At 48.6% G+C, this 22,287-nt stretch overlaps 1 protein-coding gene across 6 annotated transcripts in view; it reads left to right on the plus strand.

Moving 5' to 3' along the window:
* Positions 1-22,287, plus strand: part of NAV2 (neuron navigator 2) — a 367,706-nt gene that overhangs the window by 153,663 nt on the left and 191,756 nt on the right. For 5 of the 6 annotated variants that reach the window (XM_045825827.1, XM_045825831.1, XM_045825829.1 and 2 more), the window contains exons 5-7: positions 7,850-8,108; positions 12,308-12,376; positions 20,583-20,749. In XM_045825827.1, the coding sequence (XP_045681783.1) occupies positions 7,850-8,108; positions 12,308-12,376; positions 20,583-20,749 (495 nt within the window). The remainder of the gene's footprint in view (positions 1-7,849; positions 8,109-12,307; positions 12,377-20,582; positions 20,750-22,287) is intronic. The other variant, XM_045825830.1, reaches the window with a different exon arrangement.

A 22,287-nucleotide genomic window follows, 5' to 3' on the forward strand; every position in this document is an offset into this window, starting at 1 on the left:
GAAGTTGGAATTTATAATAGGCTGAGTTTACAGGTGTGGACACTTGGGCTTAAAAAGGTTATGAGTGACATCCCTAAGGCTTGTAGCCAGCAAATGACAGAGTCAGGACTTGAACCCAGGTCTCTGTGATTTCAGAGCTTGCGTTCATGGTGCCTTTTTAGGACAGCAGGTGGATAAAATCTAGGCATGCCATGTACAGGTGGAAGCCAGGAAAAAAGATTGAGAAGTTTTGTTCACTGGACCACAGCGTCAGAAGGTGCCATGGAGCCCAGGGAGGCATGTGGTGCAGACGCTCAGCCCTCGCCCCTTGTAGATGTTGCAGCCCGTGAGTCTGGGTGGAGAGAGGCACAGGTGCAACCAGTGTGTTGCGGTATCAGTTACTGGGGTATGACCATGAAGTGGGCATTTATGGCATTTCAGTAACTGCCCCCAGCTGTGCTATTCTGATCCCCTATCTTTTCTGCTGAGTTGAGACTCACTCAATGATATCTTGGCTGAATCTGTAACTCTTCAGTCATGCTCATCATTAGAACAGTGTTATGCCAATACTTATGACTCAGTCTTGTGCATTTTTAAACTTTGAGCTCAGACTCCACTCAGAGCTCCTTTCCCCCGTGCCTCCCAGTACAAGTGGCTTCGGAAGGTGGAAGGGGGACGCAGGCGTGGTAATGTCACTTCCTCCCCCTTGCCTCGTCCCTGTGCCCGAGCCTCCAGGACTGGGGCAGCACAGGGAAGCGCAGTTCGGCTGGTGGTGGAGTTGCTGTCTTCCCCTCGGGTAATTGCTACTGTCCCCAGGTGGGAGGGTCTGCCCTGCTGGCTGGGGACTCACCACCATGCTGCTTCCCGGGCCTTGGTAGAATTTTGTGAGATTTGACCAGCCCTTACAACTCATATCCAGCTGGTCCCATCCCCTGATCCAGGCCACCCTTTGTCCCCATGCTAAGGTGCTCCTGGTAAGGCTGCAGACCTCAGTCACGTGGTCCTTCCATTATTCACCATCGAACCAGCAGGCAGGTGTGGGCTCCATCTTCCACTGCGGTAGGCAGAGCAGGCCTCCTGTCACCTGGAAGTCCCCCACCATGGGACCGCTCCTCAGCTCCTTCCCCTCACTCAGGTGTCCAAGAGGCAGATCTGCCAAGTCTCTGCTAAGCAGGTGTCCAGCTGGGCGCTGGAAGGCCAGCACCCCCACTTAAGAGTGATTCCTCTACAGCCTCCTCGTCTTTGACTACAAGGAGTGCAGGGGCCCCACCTTCTTGCTCTTGGTGAGGGGAGAAATACCCTGACTCTGTGATCATCAAACATTGCCACCCTCCGCACCCTCAAAGCCATTCTCCCATCTAGATCTACTTATACTGATTTCTTGGGAAGTGAGGGATGGTGTTTGGTGGTTAGGCTGATTCTGAACTTGTACAGTCTTAAGGGATGGTGACTGGCTCCAACCTTTGCCAACTCCCTGAACTTAAAAAGCAAGGGTACTCCTGCCTGGTGTGGCTCAGTGGACTTAGTGCCAGCCTGCAAACCAAAGGGTCGCCTGTTCGATTCCCACTCAGGGCACATGCCTGGGTTGCAGGCCAGGTCCCTAGTAGGGAGCACATGAGAGGCAACCACACACTGATGTTTCTCTCCGTCTCTTTCCTCTCCTTTCCCCTCTTTATAAAAAAAGAATGAATGAATATAATCTTAAAAATAAAAAAGCAAGAGTACTTAGAGCCTTTATTCTCAAACGGACCTTACAATTTCAGAGTTAGAGAAATCTCACTTGACATACTGTTAAATTGTGGGAATAGAAGCCATTCATTAAGAACTCACCATGTGTCAATCACTGAGCTATTAATAAATGCCGTAACATTTTACATCTTGTGCAATCTCCCAGCAACCTTACGGGGTCAGTGTTCACATCATCCCAGTCACACAGATGAGGAAACGGAGGCCCAAAGAGGTTAAGTTGCACGTGGGAAAAGGGAGGCCCACAGGTCAGCAGTGGGTAAGCTTCTCACATCTGCTGATTCAAAGGCCTGGTGTTTTCTACTGCTCACGGCTGCCCACACTTCGAACCACCTGCTTAACTGCTAGACAAGCATTAAAGTGCTTAAAGAAATAATGTAGTTTTAATGCTTTTTATTTTCCTTTTGAAGACGATTGAGTGCCTCGAGGCTGCTCCTGATGGAAAAAAAATGTGTATATATATATATATATGTATATCAGCAGTTGGAAAGCCCCATGGGCACATCTCCACCCTTTCTCAGTGACTAAAGCTGGTTTGGGACTCAGCAGAGTGTATGTACCCGTCCTTGAAGCATTTCAGCAGCTCGGGCCCTGCCCCGACCTGCCCGGTAGAAAGCCTTTGTTCCGGGCACAGACAGCAGATGCCTGCGGCAGAGGCTACAGGCCGAAGTGAGCCTGTGGAGGTGTCGCTGGTTGGAGGCACATCCCCTGGACCAGGCCTCCCTGCCCCCTCGCTGTTCCCAAAGGCTAGACCCTTTCATTTGCTCTTAGAGCCTTGCCAGAGTCCTGTGAACTTGGGCCTCACCCTGCCCTGGGTGATTTTCGACATCCCTTTAACCCCTCCCCAGCCCACACGCCACCTGTCACGGCCATCTATAAACCTGTCCCTGGGAGGAAGTATGGCCTTTGTCCCTGGGAGTTTGCGAGCGCCTGGGGTTTGCGCCCGCTGGCCCTGAGCCCATCTTCCTGTACGGGAGAAGCAGTGGTCCCGAGGGATGGCTTGTCCTGTGTAGCTCACCAGATGTCTGCTGGGCATGTCCTATAGGCCGGCACAGCACTAGGTGCTGGGTTGCACAGAGAGGCGAGGCAAGTTGTAAAAAACCAACCTTCATTCCAGGTCATCAGAGAGCCATGCTAATGGTATGTCCAGGCTCCAGTGGTGCCCAAAGAAAGGCAGTGACCCGCTCTGCCTGGGGCAGTCAGGGGGCTTCAGAGAGACCCCGATGCTTCCCCTGGGTTTTACAGGATGCTTCCACATCCACCAGACAGAAAAGGAAGGTGAAGAGAAATCTAGGCAGGAGATGGGACCTGGGTAACAGGATGAGAGCCAAGGACTAGCTCTTCACCAGTCTTTCAGACTGGAGGAGGAGAGGCAGGAAGATCCTTCCTGATGCCTTCGGGAAGGAGTGTATGCTTTTGAAGTGAAACCAGTCGCTGACTTGAGCTCAGACCTGGGTTTTCTGCTCTGACGTCCAGAGACCTAGATGCTGACCTTGCTTCTCCTTTCATCCTGAGCCAGAACTCAGGAGGTCTTTCTGAACCTTTTGCCTAAAAGCAACAGGTGAGTTTGGCGGTGCATGTGGGGTCATTTCTGCCCCTCAACCAGAAGGGGCCCTGTAAGCTCTGCTTCCACCCCCTCAAGCCACTTCCCCTGTGGGTAGAGTCATCGCCAGTTTGGCAGGCTGTAGACAGAAGGGCTGCAAGAGTCAGGTGGAAAGTTAGACGGTGAATGCAGGTGGAGTAGAAGGCCTAGCTGGAGGAACAATGCCGTTCAATCAAAAGTCCCCGTCAGTTGGGCAGAGCCTTATACCACCCACTGTGGCTTCAGGCAATTGAATAGGAATCCTGCAACTCTGTGGTCTGAGGCAACCCTCCCTTTGGCTCTGAATCTCTGCTTCCCTACAAAGCAGGTTTCTTTGTGTTAGATTATTCCTTTGTAAACCAGGCCTGTGGTTTCTCTTAAATAATGTTGAAAGAAAATAACTCTCCTATTTGTTCTATCCTTTGTGCCCAGCCTTCCCTCCAGCATCTATTAGCACCAGCCAATGGGAACAAAGAGATCAGTCAGAACCCAGAGAAATGCAGAGTCAAGGCTACTGAATTCTAATGGAAATTGGAATATGGTTCCGTAGTTTGCTCTTCAGTTTACATGGGAGTTTACATGAGGGTGGCCACTGAAGAGAAAGGAGAGCAGAGTTCCTATGTTGATTTAGACACCAGCTAGCCAGTGTGTCCTTGGACAAGTCAGCTCATTCTAGGTCTACATTGTTTTCCTTCTTAGGCATCAAGAGCGTGAGGGTAGTGGATTAGATACAAAATGATACTCTTTCCGAAGCCTTGGGAAATGTCCCGAGGGAAACATTTGTGGGCTGGCAGAATGACATTTTGTTTCGAGGGGATCTGTGGGACCCATTTACCAGGCCTCAGTGAAACCCAGACAGATGCCATTTGGAACTACTGTAGGGACACAGTTCCAGCTGTGTGGCAGACTATCTGCCGCAGACCACCCATAGCATGAACTGTGTGGCTCTGCACCCCAGACAGAACTGTTAGTTTTCCAAAGTTCTCCACTCTTGAGTTTTATCTTCTGAGAAGAAAATAAACAGTCCAAATGTCCACCAACTGACTGGTGCATGGGTAAACCAAATGTGGTATGTCCATACACTGGGGTAGTAATGCTCAGCAACATACAGAGACTCGTGGCAAATACTCTGACACAATGAACCTGAAATACGTCATGGTCAGTGAGAAACGGCAGCTGTGAAAGACCACCTATGGCACGTTCCCTTTATGTGAAATGTCTGGAAAAGGCAAATCTGTCGAAACAGAGCGCAGATTAGAGGTGGCCTGGGACTGGCGTGGAGTTGAATGCACGTGAGCGTGAGGACTCTTCAGGGTGTAAGGGGTATATTTTACAACTAGATTGTTACTAAACTTACTAAAAAGGATTGTACATTTAATTTTATGGATGTGAATTATACCTGGGGAAAAAAGCTGTTAAAAAAAAAAAACAGAAAGGTCACCACTGAGTTTTCTGTAACGTGAGATTAATTCCCTCCACGACACCCGCGCCTGGCACAGAGTGGCTGCGCAGGGACTGTGGCCAGCTGGGGCTTCCTTTGTTCGGGCGAGGAGCCCGCGGTGAGAGCTGAGGACGCTGCAGGGAGAGGGACTGTATTTCCTGAACCAAAGAGGGAAGTACTGAGCCAGGCCGTGTCCCAGGTGCTTTGCACACGTTTTCTCATTGAGTCTGCACTTAATTCTCGTAACAACCCGGTGGGAGAGGTGTAGCACGCATCTGCCCATTTTAAAGACAAAAACCGAGACTCAGAGCTGAATCTCGCAAGTAGTCAGAGTCTATAAACCAGGGACTATAGAGATGTAAACCCAGGTCTTGCTGGCTCCAAAAGTCGATGTCTTTTTGTAGTAAAAACGTTGCCTTCTGAGAAAAAGTGTGTTCATGGGAGCATTGTGCTCTTTGACAAATAGAAAAGATGCTTTAGGGAATCATGCAACAAACCATTACACACAATAAATGACTTACTGGCCACAACAGGTAGAGAAGGCGACAGAGCTGGCTCCTTGCCCGCCAGGGCCGGGCTGCTAGGCTACGAGGAGGCCAACGCGGGCATGGCAGCCTGTGGCAGTGAGCAGCCTCTGAGCCCCGAGATGTGCTGATGTGCAAGTTCCTTCTTTGTTTTGCATGCCGTGGTTTAAAAAATGTGTTATGGAATGTTTGACACATTCCATAAGAAAAGGATACTTACTGAAGAAGAATAAAGAATACTTAGATGACCACCAGCTATAGCTTAATAAAACATTATCTGGTGTGCATTTAAATTCACTGCACAGGATGAGTATACAAGCAAGCCAAGTTTTACAGGGTGAGGAGACCAGGCTTTGAGCCAGAAAAACCTAGATTCAAATCCCAGCTCCAGCATTTATTACCTTGGGAGGCCATAAAATTTTTCTGACTAAGAGAGGGATACTAATACTAAAATTTTATGGCCTTTTAGTATACTAGTAAATTTTAGTATACTAATTTCCCTCAGTAAGAGAGGGATACTAATGCTCACTTCCCAGGTTGCAGAGATTGAGGGAGATCATTCACGGAAAGATCATTCACCTGGTACACCCTGATTGTAAAAGACACTAAAAGCCCTACCTGGATTTCATCTATGAGGAGAAATGGTCTAATACCCAAGTTCCATGCCTGCTTTTGTCTCATCTGGAATCTGTCCCTAACTCCCACCACTGTCCAGCAGGGTGACCACGGGTGTGTCACTTCCCCTTCTGTTTTTCCAGGAGTAAAATGAGCCAAATGCATTGTCCCATCCGAGCCTCCCATTCCCTGGCCTTGGTGCACTTGTGAGAACATTTAGACCCAGACGTGTGCTTCTCCTTTGGTTTCCTGAGGATGAAGCAGAAGCAGAGTTGAAGGCTTAAAGCCAAACTATCCAAGGAAACTGGGAGGCTTGGCCACCTCTTTGGACCCTTCTCTGTCCGCTGTGTTGCACACACAGTGATTTATGAGCATCCTGATTTGTCCTTGTCAGTCGTGGCTTCCACTTGTCATCCTGGTGTCATTAAGAGCACTCTCTCCCACATACACACTCTCAAAGGTGTTATGGTTTGTATGACAAATTATAAGGGTTTTTCACCATAGTAAAAATCCTCACTTTTAAGGAATGAAGCTGGAGCTGTATGGGAATCTCCTATAGGCCACTGGGTCTACACTCGTCACACTGTAACCGAGATCGGTGAAGGACCTCACTATTCACGGCATGCTTTCAGTACCTGCTCCCTTTTGACCTGCAGGACAGCCTTGTGGGATGGGGCAAGCTGCATCAACATTGCCACCAAGGCCCAGAGAGATTCAGGGACTTGCCCAGGGTCGCATAGCTAGTAAGTGGTAGAGCACAGGCTGGAACTCATGGCTTAGGTTTTCAAAAGCTACACTCCTGTCAGTTTTGTCCCTGACAACCAGCACCTGCTGGCTCCCAAAGTAGACAGTGAAGGCTGGATTCTGGGAGTTCGTATTGTCAGTTTCTCCAGAACTCAGCCTGGTTAACCCGCAGCCCCACCCAAGGCACTGGCAGCCCCTCTTGGGTCCCCATTTGCACCTCTGCCCTTCTCTGGTTCTTGGAGGAAACTTGTTTCCTTTATCAGCAGCTTCTTCCCCAGCCTGGGGCTAACCTGGGGGTCTGTGTTACCCACACAGGTGAGGCTTCCCTTCCTCCAACACCCCCTCCCTCAGCTTAGAGAGCCCCCTTCTGCATCCTTCATGCTGGGTGGTCCTATCATTTCACCTTCAGGGTCAGCTGAGACCCTGGTTATCACATCTGGTGTTAAAAGATCTGCATGTGAAAATGGATTGCCCGGGGGAAAAACACCCTTGCACATCTGTAGCCTCTGCCTGTGAATTAATATTTTATTCCTTCTCTGCAACTCTTCACATTTTAACATCTGAAAAACTCCTGTATAAAAATATTCTCATCTCCATGCTGCTCTAATTTCTTTTGGTATAGGAGAATTTATGCATGAGTTCTTCATAGAAGCAAGTCCTCTAGGCTGTCCCCGCACCCATCCCAAATTGAAATTATTGATTCAGCGGACAGGGGAGACACAGAGCCACGTGTTTGAGGGCAGGGTGACCAGGTACAGCTGTGCAAGGACTGGGGAGGGGGACAGCAGCCACGTGGCACGTTCCGGGTGGCTTGAAGCATAGAACGCGGGCTTGGTAGAGCCCCGTGAAGACCAGTGAGTTTTCCCCGCACCAAGGGCTCCTCCGTCCAATGGTTTGCCTTGCTGTTGGAACAAGCTCCGTCTTGCTCGGGACTCCTACTTCTCTGCTTTATGCCCTCACTGAGAGTTTCCTCCGGGCATTTGCCAGACATCCAGTTGCAACTTGCCTCGTGTATCCACTCTAATCCCAGCAGGGAGAATAAGCTAATTTCTCCGTGGTTGAGGCCTGATCTTAATGGATTTGTGATACCAGGTACATAAGAGTTCAGGAAATCTGTCCTTTCCTGGAGGAATGCAGCTCATGTGAGGGCTGCAGCAGCCCATTGAACTGGAGCAAGAAAGGACTCCTCCGCTAACCCCTGTCTCCGTTGCCTTGCAGAAATCAGGAATGGAAACCTCAAGGCCATTCTAGGCCTCTTCTTCAGCCTCTCCCGGTACAAGCAGCAGCAGCAGCAGCCCCAGAAGCAGCACCTCTCCTCGCCTCTGCCGCCTGCCGTGTCCCAGGCAGCCGGGGCCCCCTTCCAGTGCCAGGCTGGCACTCCTCAGCAACAGGTGCCAGCCACTCCCCAGGCCCCGTGCCAGCCTCACCAGCCAGCACCACATCAGCAGTCAAAAGCACAAGCCGAGATGCAGTCCAGGTGGGAACTCCTTGCCAACTGATAATCCTGTTTTCTCGGGCCCTCCTTCACACCCACCGAATTCTAGCCTATTCGAATGTGTTTCTTATTCGTATTTCTTCAGTGCTGAGAACTCCTGGTAGGGAGGAACGAGCAGGACCTTGAAACCGAGGCCACCTCCTGGGCCTGGCGGCGATGTGTACTTTTTAAAGTCAGAATCCCCGGCGGCCAAAGCCAGTGAGCTGCTCCTGCCTTAACTCTGCCCCGTGACACACTCAGGCTCCCATGCAGTAAACAGCCCCTGAAATAGACTGCGGGCGTGTTTTGTGTGTTTGCCTACTAGCTGGGTTCAGTGTTACATGTGCGAGTAATTTTACTTACTGGGGGCCCGGGTTGTCCTCCAGCAGCTAGCTCTGCTTTGCCCAGAGAGAAACGTTAAGAACGAAGAAGAAGAAAGATGGCAGGTGGTCCTTGGCAAGCAGCCACTCTCCCCGGGAGGGCCAGCGTCCCCGGGTGGGACCAGGGACCATTACATGTGCCTGGGTTAGTTGGCCCCGAGTGTTGGGAGGGGTCTGCAGTGGCCCTCTGCTCTGCAGCACCAGGGCCTGGGTTTTGTTGGTGGTCCCAGAGGGCCAAGCCTGGCCGGCGGGGCTCACCACAGAACGCTGTGCACTGTGCGAGCAGAGGGCCAGGGCAGCGGCTGTCCGCTGTGTGGCCGTGGCAGTAGTCGCTCCCCTAAACAACTCTGTGGAAGGTCACCTTGTAAAATGTTTGTTTTGATGGCAGAAAAAAAAAGGATATTGGGAATTAGAAAGTTTGAGAAAAGTCCAATAATTGTTGTTTTTAAGCGTTAGCTATCAAACTTCTGTGTCACGGATCAAATTGGTCACTTGTTTTTATTTAACATGTGCTGAAGAGTAATGGCCTGCTGCCCCCAGTCCCAGAGCCCTGGCATGGTCGCCACGGGGCTCCTTGCACACCTCCACACCCTCGGCAGCCCGCTGTGGTTGGGTGAAGCACAGAGCAGTTCAGACAAAACAGGGGCCTCGTGGACAGTTTTTTCCCAACGTGAGAAGTGCTGTTTCCCAGTTGTGGTGTTGGTAAAACCAGCGGTGACGGATGTGATGTAAATCAGAGCCCCTCATGAACGATCCAGTTGTACCCAATTCACACTACGGAAATCTGCGGGCTGGCGGACATACCTGGGCCACCAATGAGGAGCAGACGGCCAGGCAGCCAGCCAGCCTCTGCACCCTTTCCCTGAAGAGCCCTTCTCCCCTCAGAGACTCCCTGCCCGACGACCTGCATGATAAAGCAACCAGGGCACCATTTCCCACACTGATTCTTCTGGGTGCTTATTCCCCGGATGATAGCTTGCCAGGGGGAGAGTCCTGTCAAGGAAAAATTGGGAAATAATCTGGGTCAAGCTGTTATAACTGTTTTTGAAGTTCTCAGATCCTTGAGTCTGTTCACACACATTTATTTAGTTGGTGCTTGAATGACTTCTGTGAGCTGGCTACTGTTCTAGGTCCCCAAGAGATCAACGGTGAATGAGACAGCTGAAATGTTTGCTCTCTACATTCTAGTAGAGGAAGCAGGCAAGTAGAGAGGGAAGAGAAATATCAATAGTGGTGTTGCAATAAGATTTGGGGATTCAGAAGGGTGGGGTTTATAGGACGGTCTCTCTGAGGACTTGACATTGAAGTCAAACTATGAACGACAAGGAGTGAGCCAAGCAGAGCTCAGGTGTGGAGTAGATCAGTCAGAGGGAGCAGCTGATGTGAAGGTCCCGTGATAGGAACAGCTTGGCAGATTGGAGGAGCAGAAGAGCTGGTGTGGTTTAAGCTCACTGGGTGGGGGTCGTGAGGCGTTAAAAGGTGGCCCAGAAGCAGAGAGGGCTGCCACTATTTCCATGGAGGACAGTGTGACTGGTGGCCTGTGGACTTGAGCGGTGCTATGGTTCTGAGGACAGGTCACAAAGTACTGGCCAAACTGGACTAAAAAGTTTGTATTTCATTCTGAAGTGAACAGGAGGCCGCTGGACAGTCTTGAGAAGGAGGGGGAGTTGATTTGATTTAGAATTTTTTAAAAGGTCCCCTGTGCTTCTCTCTGGAGAGTAGGCAAAGGAAGAAGGCCCCCAGTTCAGCAGCTTCTGTCGTCCTCTGGGTGTTAGTGGCTGGGGTCAGGGTGGTGGAGCAGATAGAGGGACCAACTCAGCATATTTTGGAGGATGAGCCAACAGGACTACAGATAGATTTAGTATCTGGAATGAGGGGGAGAACACTCACAGACAAAGCCTAAATTTCTGGCTTGAGCATTGAGGGAATTGGTATTTATTGAGATAAGGAAGCCAGGGAGGGGCATTGAAAACCTGGCACAAGAACTCTTATTTTATAGAGCATCTCGCTGCCTAAAGTTCCAAGGAACACGTGTGGAGAAACCCTGGGCTTGTGTCACTGGGCCGGGCCAGCCTGAGGCATCTATCTTCATTGTAGGCGTTTGTTTTCTTAAAAGTCAGGACACCCATCTGCCAGTAAGGAAAAACATCCTGCTATTAATAAATGCTTTATGTAAAGAAGAGTCAAACTCACTTAAGCCAAGCTTTTCCATTCCAGGATGGTTCCTGCCATCATGGTGGGGACGGGGACTGGCATTTGGGATTGCTGTCCATCTCCACTCCTCCTTTCTCTGGTCCAGCTTGGGTTACTTCTGCAGAGGACCGGTTCTATCCATCACATAGGGATGCTTTCTCATGTCACATCCAGAGGTTAATCTCATTTTCCAGTTCTAGGGCTATGATAGCCCATGCTAGCATTCTGGCTATAGGGTTTTTTTTTTTTTAATAGTAAAATTGCCTCACTGGTTCCATTCCTTTGTATTACTATCCCCAAATTCTGCCTTGGATAACCAAAATCACAAAGGTAATGGTTTGAATCCCTGGTCATCAGTATCCGATGTTGGTACAAGCCCCAGATGCCAGGTTTGTCTTGGTCCTGTGTTCGAACTTTGCCACATATGAACGTACCTAAATACTCTATGCCTTGGGATGATGAATACTAAAAGTTGGTGGCTTCTCCATGATGTGTGTGAAAGAGTTGCTGAAGCTGGCCAAGGAAATCGGAGACAGGAGCAAGAAGGAATCAGAGCAACATTTCCAGTGATGGCCAGTTGGAGGGTCCCTGTTAACTCCCTAGTGCAGCTCTTCTCATTAACCTATGTGATGGCTGAGGACTTGACCCACATTCTACCTGCTGACACCCATCACCAGTCTAGAGTCTAGGAGAAGAGCCTGGTACCCAAGACTTGCTTCCCTCTCTGTCTGTGTCCACCTTACATATTACCAGTATTCACCTGTTGACGGAAAACCCGGAAAGTTGCTTTATTTTTAAAAAGTGTTTTGTCTATTGCTTTCTGTCTATTCCTTCACTTCACAAGGAGGTACAGAAAGTATTCCTCAAACTTGGCCACGGAACTTGCCTTAATTTATAGAGCCACATTGTGTTACTCACCTCAGACCCTTTTATGAACATGGTGTGTGTGTGTGTGTGTGTGTGTGTGTGTGTGTGTGTGTGTGTTCCAGAAAGGTAAGTATTCCCATTTTTCATAAGGCAGTAAATGAGTTAAACTTTTTCTTTTACTAAGTCCAACCAAGATTCTTCAGATGTACAAATTTATGGTCCATAGCCCAAAACTTAGTACATTCAGCATACTTTAAATGATCATTTTTATACCACTAAGCAAAAGTTTCCAAGACCAACAAAACGTGCAAACATCTATACCTTTTCTGGATCAACTTTATGGGACACTCAGGGCATTCATCAGAAAAGCACTTATGTGACATAGAACCATCTAAGTACTTCAGAGAGGTGCAACATTTTTTTTAACCTGTCAGAGATCCCTTGCTTTAACATTTTATTGTGGGGAAAAAGGCCTTATAGTGACTGGTTGCAAACAAAGATATTGGGTTTTTAAAAAAGAAAGAAAGCAAAAAGAAAAACCTCATAAGTTTTTGGTAATCTTGATAGCAGTTTCCTCACATTGGAAATTCATCAAATCAGGAAAGTTACACCTAACAAGAATGCTCCGTGTTGTGGGGAAAGTGGGCAGAGAGAAATTCAGGAGCGTTCCCATTGTCATGAGACCCTGTTGTTACCTGTGTGTCTAATGTACCTTCTCTCCCTCACTCAGCTCTTCCACTTTTTTCTTTTCCCATCATGCAGTGCATCATCCAAGGACTCATCTCAAAGCAAAATCATCCGCTTCACTCTGGGTCAGAGAAAGATCTCTAGGTTAGACTTCCTGTCCTGCAAAGCATGGTTTCAACCCAACCCATTGTTCCCTTTGCTCCTGCTATGTCTCCTTTTGGTCCCTGCCCCCGGCTCATGTTTGCAGTTTGAGAAAACCAAACATGCTTTGGCTCATGTTGGAGAGTTCTGAGAGTGGTTGGGATGTTTGTGGTGGGGGGTGGCGATGGGGGAGGGACAGTGTAAGTAACTGAGGTTGAGGTGTACATAATGTTTCTGCATTTCATTGATTTTGGTTTTGATTGCTTGGTCATCAAAATCCATTCTGATTTAGGGAGAGGGGGGTGTCTAGGTGATTTTTGTAGTGGTTTTATGATGAGTTTGGCTTCCTGCTCTCTCCTGACCCTGATCCCACCTCCCCTGCATCTCGTTTATGTGTGCTGTGCTTTTTTCTGTTGTTAAAATTACTAATATGGGTTGGGTTTTCTGTGGAGTTACAAAGACCTGAGACATAACTCCAGTTGGTCAGAGGAGACAAAGCAATAAGGCAGCTGTATCTCTTTTCTGTTCTGGATGCTCTGTGTACCATGGAGAGATCACCTCACTGGCCCGACATGAACAGCAGGCTTGCTCTCTAGTTCTCTTGACTCAAGAATTTGGCGTCCTATCCTTGTATCCTATGAAGAGAACCATTCTAAGGTGTGGGACATGCCGACTACACCATTGTATCTACTGTTATTTTAAAGGTAGCAACAGCTAACACTTCTTGAATGCTTATTATAACACCAGTTTGAATACATTATCTTATTTAATCTTCACTTCAGTCTTCTTGTGCTAGGTCATATTAATTATCCCCTTTTTACAGGTAGTGATACTAAAATTCATAAAGTTTGGTAAGTTATACAAAGTCACACAGCAGCCCTGGCTGGCGTAGCTCAGTGGATTGAGCGTGGGCTGGGAACCAAAGTGTCCCAGGTTCAATTCCCAGCCAGGGCACATTCCTGGGTTGCAGGCCATAACCCCCAGCAACCGCACATTGATGTTTTTCTCTCTCTCTCTCTCTCCCTCCCTCCCTTCCCTCTCTAAAAATAAATAAATAAAATCTTAAAAAAAAAAAGTCACACAGCAAATGGAAAACCCAGGATTTGAGCCCATGTGATCAAACCCCAGCACCCCCACTTTACCCGCTGTATACACTTCTCCGCCTCCTCTTCCTCCTCATTGAATTCTGGCATTTATGTGGTTGTTGAGGCTGCTTTTTAAAATCTTAGGTTTCAACCATTACTTCCGGCCTTTTGCCTCACATTACCCTTATAGTATTTAACAGGAAGAGAATCCCCTGTTCATTATGACTAGTCTTGCTTTTTCATTAAATACTCACTTAAAGCTGATGGGATACCTGTACTCCGATTGTCTGTATTCATGTAACACATACTGAACATCTGCTTGCTGCCCCTCCTCTCAAGCTTTAGGTGCCTTTCCTAACCAGGGTTGACCTTTCTAGAAAGCGTACACACTGGGAGACCCAAGTCAGGATCTGCCTGGCAAGAGTTGGGAGGAGAAGCTGCTCCGTAGAACAAGTCGGCATGTTCCCCAGACTTGGTTCTGGGACCATGTACAACTGGGAATCCACGTTCATCACTGCACCTTGTAGCCACGTGTCTTCGTCAGTTCGGGCCGCTATAGGAAACCACCATAGACTGGGCAACTGAAACAACAAAATTTGTTTATCACAGTTTGGAGGCTGGGAAGTCCGAGATCAGGGTGCTACCGTGGTTGAGTTCTGGTGAGGACCCTCTTCCAAGTATGTAGATGGCCATGTATTTGCTGTGTCCTCACATGGTGGGGAGTAGAGAGGAAGCGAGCTCTCGCCCATCTCATCTTACAAGGTACTAACACCATTGTGAGAGCTCCACCTTCTGACCTAATTACGTCCCTAAAGCCCCTTCTCTGGACAGCATCACATTTGGAAGAAGGGTTACACCTGAATTTGGTGGCAGGTAGGAAGGGACACTCAAACATGCAGCACCACGCTGGTGACTGCGTTCCCTAATAGGACCCAGAGCCCAAGTCAGGACAGATGCACACTGCATGGGCAAACGGGGTTCCCATTTTTTTGAGTGTCCTACAAATGTCCATACATAGGGAAGGAAAGGAGAGGGTGAGCTCGGAGGAAACGTGGGCTTTAGTGTTTGTTCCCACAATATGCTTAATTCTGGGAGATAAAACAGGTGCTAGTGGAGCAAAGATTGCACTGGGAGCACATGCCCATCTCGTGCATGATTTTGTAACGGGTCCCAGATGATGGAAGGAGGCAGCAGGAAGAGGAAGAACTGAAGGATGAGGGCGGGTCTGCCCCTGCCCAAGGGTCCGCTGGGCACAGGGCTTTCAAGCTCTCCCTCTGGCTTCCTTCAGGGTCATATTCCTCACCTAGAGTTTCTTTTGGATGCATTCGGTCACTGATGAGGCCAATAAAGGGGTGCTCTTTGTTTCATTATTTGCATAATCTGGCCTTCCCTTAACTCCCTACTTCCCATCCCTAGTTTAGGGCACACGCCTGATGAGCATTTGAGCTGATCAGTCACCACTAAGTGTAGCAGTAAGTTTGGTTATCCAAAGAAGCAGCTCTACTCCTGGCCGAGTAGGATACCTCTCCCAGAGCTCTGGAAATAGGTCTCTGGTTCACATGCAAACACCTTGAGCTGAACGCCTTGAGATAGGCACCAGGGATATTGAGCCGATGAAAAGCCTCATCCTTGAATCTGGGTGCAGGGAAGGGGCTTATGGAGGGAACTGGTACAGGAATGAAGGATTTCCATATATTTCTGCCTTTGACACTGTTCTTGTCTCTTGGGCATCCCTAGGGAGCCCCAGGTGTTCGGGATCATTCTACCTACAGGAGGCAGTGGCTGAGAGTGCATTTTGGAGTTTATACCTAGTGAAAGTTCATTTTTGCCACTGCCCGTGTTAGCCGGGCACATTATGTAATCTCCCTGAGCCCGTGTTTCCTTACTGGTAAAATGGGATAGTCCTGCCTGACAGTGCGGTGTGGTTTATGTAAAGTCGTCTCTAATCCTCTAATACTGGCAGGTAGTAAGTGCACCAGAACGAGCAGATACGTTGATGTCTGTGTGTGGGGTTGGCCTGGGCGAGGTAAAGCAACCAGGCCACTTCCAGCGCGTCCCACACTGCTGATCGCTACACGGCCATCTTATGCAGAGGAATCAGTGGGGGCAGAAGTTTGGCCCAGCTGTTGAAAAGAAGATGCTAGAGAGAGGAGCGGTTTAGCATTTAATCATCTTGTCTAGCAAAAAGCATCTCTGATGATGATCCCCACCCCCTGCGGCCCTGAGCATGTGCACACAAGCTGCCATCCGTCCCGGGAGGGTCATCTTCTGCTCCCGGCCTTTGAAGTGGTTTTGGGGGGAAGAACAGCTTTCTTCCCACCAGCACGTACAGCGCATGGAGCCAGGACGCACTGGCAGGTTACGTGCCGGGAACTGTGGCGTTACCGCCCTGCTTGCTGGGCGCTGCACATGTCGGAGAAATCGACCATGGCTCCAATAGCAGCAGGTTTTTTCTTCCACCTCTTTGTCCCACCACATCCCTTAAACATAATTTCCTTTAAAAAAAAAAGCAATGTGTGTTATGTTCAAAAGGACCCATCTGTGTCCTCTGTCATTTTGTAACATGTGTGGACATGGAAGGGTCATGAGAAGTGGAGCCGCTCTTCCAAAGGAGCTGCTGGAACCTTCTGGCACTGCAAATGATGCAGGGTGTAAATGAGAGGGTTGACTCGCCATGCTCCTCTCTCTCTGCATTTCTTTGGCGAGGCAGGCGCCCTGGGCAGCATCTGCTCTGCTACCTGCAGCTGTGCCATGTGAGCGAGACCCAGCTCTTCAGCAAAGAGGGACTCTAATGTTCAGACAGCTGCTGCTTCCAGGCTGGGGCTTGATCGAAGTTCTCCTGATGCACAAGGATGTTAATAACGATGAACATCAGAATGGTAGCCAGAGGCCTGGAACTGTGTCACTGTGAAGTAGAAGATAGTCAGCAATGCCACTGTAGCTCTGCTGTCAGCCTCCCTAATGAGCCCTCGCTGCTGCAGGGCAGGACGAAGTTCGAGACTCATACTGACCCCCTTCCCCAAGCCCCAGCACACAGCGGACCTTTCCTTCCTCCACTGCCCTACAGGCTTTCTTCTCCATGTCCCCTCTGCCTCTCACCGTGACGCCCTACTTTCTTGCTCTCTACTCACAGGCCCATCCCATAGGCCACATCTACTCTCGGGTTGCTTTTATTTGGAACCTTCCCCGGCCATCCACCAACCTCCAAGGTTATTTTCTTTCTTGAAATTGCTCCTGAACTTTGCATATTCTTTTATCAGCATGCATGTTATTTAGATGTCAGCTGGAGCCAGTCAGCTCCTTAAGATCTGGGTAAGATTGAATTAGAACCCTGTCTTAGTCCATTTGGGCTGCCTTAACACAATACTACAGACTGAGTAGCTTATAAACAACAGCAGTGTGCCCTTCACTGCACTGGAGGCTGGAAGTCGAAGAGCAGGCACCAGCCTGGCGGGCTCTGGTGAAAGCCCTCTCCCAGGTTGCAGACTGCTGACTTCTCGCCGTGTCCTCACGCACTGGAAGGGCACACTGGTTCTCCAGATCCTCTTTGACGAGGATATTAATGTTGTCTGTGTGGGCTCAACCTGATGACCTCATCGCCTTCCAAAGGCTCCATCCCCTAATAGCACCACGTTGGTCATAAAATTTCTACATGAATTTTGGGGAACACCATAGCAAAATCCTCCTTCACTTGGTAGAAATTTCAGTTCTCTCCCTATGATCGGTCAGGTAGCTTCACACTCTCATGGTCGCCTTTGGCTTTGAAATTCTATATTTGAAGTCTTGTACTTACAATTCAGTCTGAATTAATTCCATTTATACGTGGATTCACCATTCTGAAGAATGTTTTGGTTCCTTCGTGGATAGATCCACCTAAGCCTTTTTCTTTACTTTCCACCCACCACACCTTCGTTCTCGGCCTTTGTGTGCCGGTGTGCCAGTGCACTTCGATAAACATTTCAGCGAGGTGGAGGAGGCTTATTTTGGAGCAGCAACTGTCCAAACCCATTCACAGCAGAACCCAAGTTTTAAAGCTGGTTGTTGGCATAGACTTCCTCTGAAACCTGGAAGAAATTACTAGGTCTTCACCCAGTTGTTCCATTTCATCAAGCTCAGGGAGCTGTCCATTGGTGATGGGGGTAGAGGGTGACAGGTTAGCTTGAGCTCTGGTGGCTTTTGATGGCTAAGTGTGTGTCAGTCATCCTTTATTTTCTATGTCATCTGCCCCCAAAGCCTTCAAGAACTCCTTCTCCACATGTCAGGAACCGTGGCACAACTCCACAGCCCTCTGAAGGATGGAGATTCCGCTCCCATCAAAGGAGCACCCCTGGGTCCTGACTCAGTGGAGAGAATCTCACAGTGACCACCCATGGGAAATGCAGAGCCATCTTAGTTAATCCAAAACCAGGAACGTTTCACTCCGGGGAGTGGGGCTCACAGGTGGCCCAGAGGCACCCCAAGTATAAGATCTCAGTCAGTCTCACAGGGAGTTGGGTGAGCAGTTTCCTCTTCGGGAATGTCCCCAAGGCAAGTGACAAGTCCTGTCGGCCAAAACCTGTCTTGCGTCTTTGAAAATGTTGATCTCAGAATTTTTACAATCTCTCTCCTGATACTTTAACCTAGTTCATCTGTTCCCTTATTTGTCTCTTTTTTGTGCTGTCACTTTTCCTTCATGGCGATGGCCAGTTCCTTCCCAAATCTGTGTGCTCAGCTGAGAGGGTGGGGAGGGGAGCCGACATGCACTGAGTACTGACCACATTAAGGGCAGACATGAAGTCCCATCCCGAGATTACAGCTGTTCTCCCTGGGTGATTTATTATTATTCCAAAGTTACAGATATGAAACCTGAATCTCAGAGAGATGACAAGATTGGCCCCATGTTATATGTGTGGAAAGAGCCCATATTCTATCCATTCTACCTCACAGAGGACCAGACTGCCTGCCTAAGTCGCGGCTGTGCCCGTCCCATCCAGCACTTTAATTACTGCCTCTATAAAGGCCCTGTGCTGCCGTGAACTGTGGTTCAGCCCAAGGTCAGGGCAGTGGGGGTCCCCAGCAATTCTGAAAGGAAAGCACCATTTCCCTCCTCATTGCTTTTTGCATCCTTGCTCTCTGCAAACTCCCCACTGGAGTAGAATGTGGTGACCTGTGTTGCCCTGTATCACTTAATACCATTGCTGTGACATGATCTCGGACCCAGTCCATAATCCTTTTCCAGGCTTCTCTAGGCATAAAGACTCACACTGAGTCTAGCCCAAAGGAGCCCCACATCCATACCTACAGAAGCTCTGCCATTGGCTGTGACTACTCAGATAGCTCTGACGTGGAGGACTTGCAAGGTGCTGTTTGCATTGGAAGCAGAACCAGGCGATACAGAGATCCCATTGCTGGACCCCCTCCATCAGTTGTGCTGGCCACGTCTGCTTCCTAAACACTGGCAGTAGTCCTGCTGGTCTTGTTCCCCACTCCGTGCCCGTCTTTGAGGGTGAATGTCTTCTCCAGATAAGACAGGGTAAATGAACAGAGGGGCAGGTCTTCCCAGTGCAGTGGGAGGTGATGCCTCTTTGGGTGAAGAGCTCACCCCCTTTCTTTGCTCCTAGCTCCCCGTCAGGGAACTGGGCCAGCTGCTGCTTAGCTGCATAAATTTACAGTCCTCTCACACCAGCTCATGTTCTCTGCTTACTCTACAGTCACCTTTTTTGTTTGGCCCACAAGAAAAAGTTTGAAGTGATTGCCTGCTATACCTGAAGTGCTTCCAGACTGCAGACTTCTTTCATGCTTACAGATTTGCATGGAAAGAGAAGGCTAAAAGCTTTCTAAGTTGAAAGTTCAGACTTTCACTAGCTCTAATGCTAGTCGGTTGAGGTTCCAGTGGCTTCTAAATACAGCTAAGGGAGTTTTAGCAGAAAGATATAACTAAATATTTCACCATGTATTCATCTTTCAAATTTGATGGTTGGAAACAGCCTTAGTAGTCCCTGGACCGAAATTCTCACTTGGGGTCTTACCCTCACCCCTTTGGGGGAATGAGCCATAATGTCTTCAGACACATTACGAAGATGTCTGCTGACTTGATTTCCCAAACCGCTCCCGATGAGGTGTTTTATTTGAAGGGAAAGAACACGTGTCTTTAGGCCGACAGGTTCCTCCTGGTTTTACAGAAAGCACGTATGTTTTGTCCACATACATAATGCTGTGCGGAGAAGCTGGGCGTCCGCCTGGAGTGCCACTGGTGGAGACAGGTCGTCAGGTGTGGAAGGAAACGGCTGTCTGCACAGCGTTTCCGTCTGGGCCACGCGTTTCCATTGTGCAGGGCTTGGGCTCTCGCAGTAGCTGTTTCCTTTCTGAGAGTTAGAAATTCTCTTATCCTCAATCCTTATGTCTGGAATATGGCAAACACCATTTTCAACACACAAGGTAAACAGTCCACGCGTGATAGAATTGGAGATGACATGGTTTGGCTCTATCATAAAGTAAAAACACTCATTGAAGAGAAAAGGGAAGATGGTCTTTGTATTTTCTTTTTTTTTAAATAATAGTTTATTTCTCCCCCCTCCAAGTTCTTTTTTAAAAAAATTATTTTAATTGTCATTCAAGTACAGTTTTCTGTCTTTTACTCCCATCCCAACCTCCCAGCCCTCCCCACCTCCCTCCCGATCCCCCCCCAGTTCTCCCCGCCCCCTTAGTTTTTGTCCATGTGTACTTTATACTTGTTCCTGTAAACCCTTCCCCTTTTCTCCTGAAATTCCCTCCCCTCTCCCTTCTGGTCACTGTCAGCCTGTTCTCTATTTCAGTGTCTTTGGTTGTATTTTGCTTGTTGGTTTCTTTTGTTGTTTAGGTTCCTGGACTTTGTATTTTCAGTTGGCAAATAGATTCATATATTTTTTCCTCCAAAATGTCTCCCATTGATCAGAGGAAAACGTCTCATGTTTTGCTGTTGGACTTATGGGGGTCATGACTAGCCTAGTTGTAGTGGTTCCACTGAATTCTTTGACTGGCCAACCTGCTCAAATGCAGTGTCTTGAATGGTTTCTTTTCCCTCCTGCATGGCTGCAGTTCCTTCTCCTAAGACACTTCTGTGCTTCTGACACTGAATCTATTACTCTGTTGCTTTTGCATCGTAGACTTCCAGGTCCTACTGCCAGGGTATCCGCTGCAGGCAGCGACGCCAAAGCTCGCGGAGGGTCAGCTGCTGCTAACAACCGACGCAGCCAAAGCTTTAACAACTATGACAAGTCCAGACCAGTCACCTCCCCACCCCCACCGCCACCACCAAGCAGCCACGAGAAAGGTGAGTCACCTTTGGGGTTCTTTTTGTCATCTTTCTTATAGCAGATCCAGTTTCTTTGGGTGAGTTTAGTCGGGGGCGGCGTTGCTGATAGGGTTGTGGGAATGGGTCCCAAGGACGTACTTGACTGGCAGGAACTTTGTTAGCAGAGGCATTAATAAAGTGGGGAAATAATTGTTACACAGATTCATAGTTGCCAGCAAGAACAGCTGTATTTGTGTGGGTGGGGCCCATAAGAAACCTGGCTGCAGGTAGAAGCAATGTAGATTTGCAACTTAAAAATACATTTTCATAGAGCATGCTCTGTACAGCAGGTGGTTTTCCAGAAATGCAAGTTTCTTGAGGTATGCATTTTGTGAGCTAATAAGCATTTCACCCATCAGAAATGATGTAAGGGAAGTGACAAGGGAGTTTCCACCCCTTGAAAAGAGTCAGAAATGGGGGCTGGCTAAATGAAGATCTTGACTACGTTTAAGGAGTAGGCAACGCTGCTCTTGGTGTTCTGGTGATGGAACTTTTACTAAAAAAGGATATGCTTTTTTACTATACACAGCACTGAGGTTTTAGGATGGAGATAAAAAGTGAGTCGCCCTGTGAGGGTTCTGGCACAGAGGCGGTCAGAGCAACTTTTGCTTGCCTCAGCATGTCTCTCGCTGGGCATTGGAGAAGATGAGAGAAACTAAGGCAGCTTAGAAGATTCTTCAGTAAGGGCAGAGCTCCCTTTCATTTCTTCCAGGCAGAGTGGTCTGGGCTTGTTGGGGGGACACGCTCAGGTCTCATAGACACTTTGTAGGGTTTGTCCTGCACGTGCCTTCTTCTTGCAAGACCCAGGAGAGCCGCCTCTCACTCCCTAAAGTGCCCCAGGAGCCTGGACAACCCTCTGACTGCCAATGAAATCAGAACATCTCCCACCCACGCTGCAGCTCAGGATGACTTGGTTTAGTGGAGCTGGATATCCCCTTCCCAGAGTAGCAGAGAAGATGTGAAGGAAATTTATATCAGGCTGACAGATACATATGGCAGAAAGTTTCCCGGACAAGGCACTGGGAACTAACTCTGTACCTAGCAGTAAAGCTATCACCAGGGCGTCTCAGCCAGTCAAGACTGTGAGCCAGCCCTGGGTTTCTGCCCCAAGCAAGCCATTCTTCCTCTTCTCTCCTCCTTTCCCCTCACCTCCCTTCCTTATCTTCACCATCCCCAAGTGCTTTTTTAAAACACTTTTTAAAAGATTGTGTTTGTTTATTTTTAGAGAAAAGGGAAGGGAGGGAGAAAGAGAGGGAGAGAAACATCAATATGAGCGAGAAACATCCATCGGTTGCCTCTTGCACACACCCCACCCAGGGACTGAGTCTGCAGCCCAGACATGTGCCCTGGTCGGTAATTGAACTGGTGACCTTTTGCTTTGTGGGATGACGCCCAACCAACTTAGCTACATTGGTCTGGGCCCAAGTATGTTCTTTTTAAAAGTGTGTTTAAATTACAGAAATAATATATGCTTTTAAAATGGTACAAGTATATATCAAATAAAAGTTCTCTTTTAT

Source organism: Phyllostomus hastatus, unplaced genomic scaffold (genome assembly GCF_019186645.2).
Source record: "Phyllostomus hastatus isolate PE091 unplaced genomic scaffold, TTU_PhHast_1.1 phas_scaffold_585, whole genome shotgun sequence".
NCBI lineage: Eukaryota > Metazoa > Chordata > Mammalia > Chiroptera > Phyllostomidae > Phyllostomus > Phyllostomus hastatus.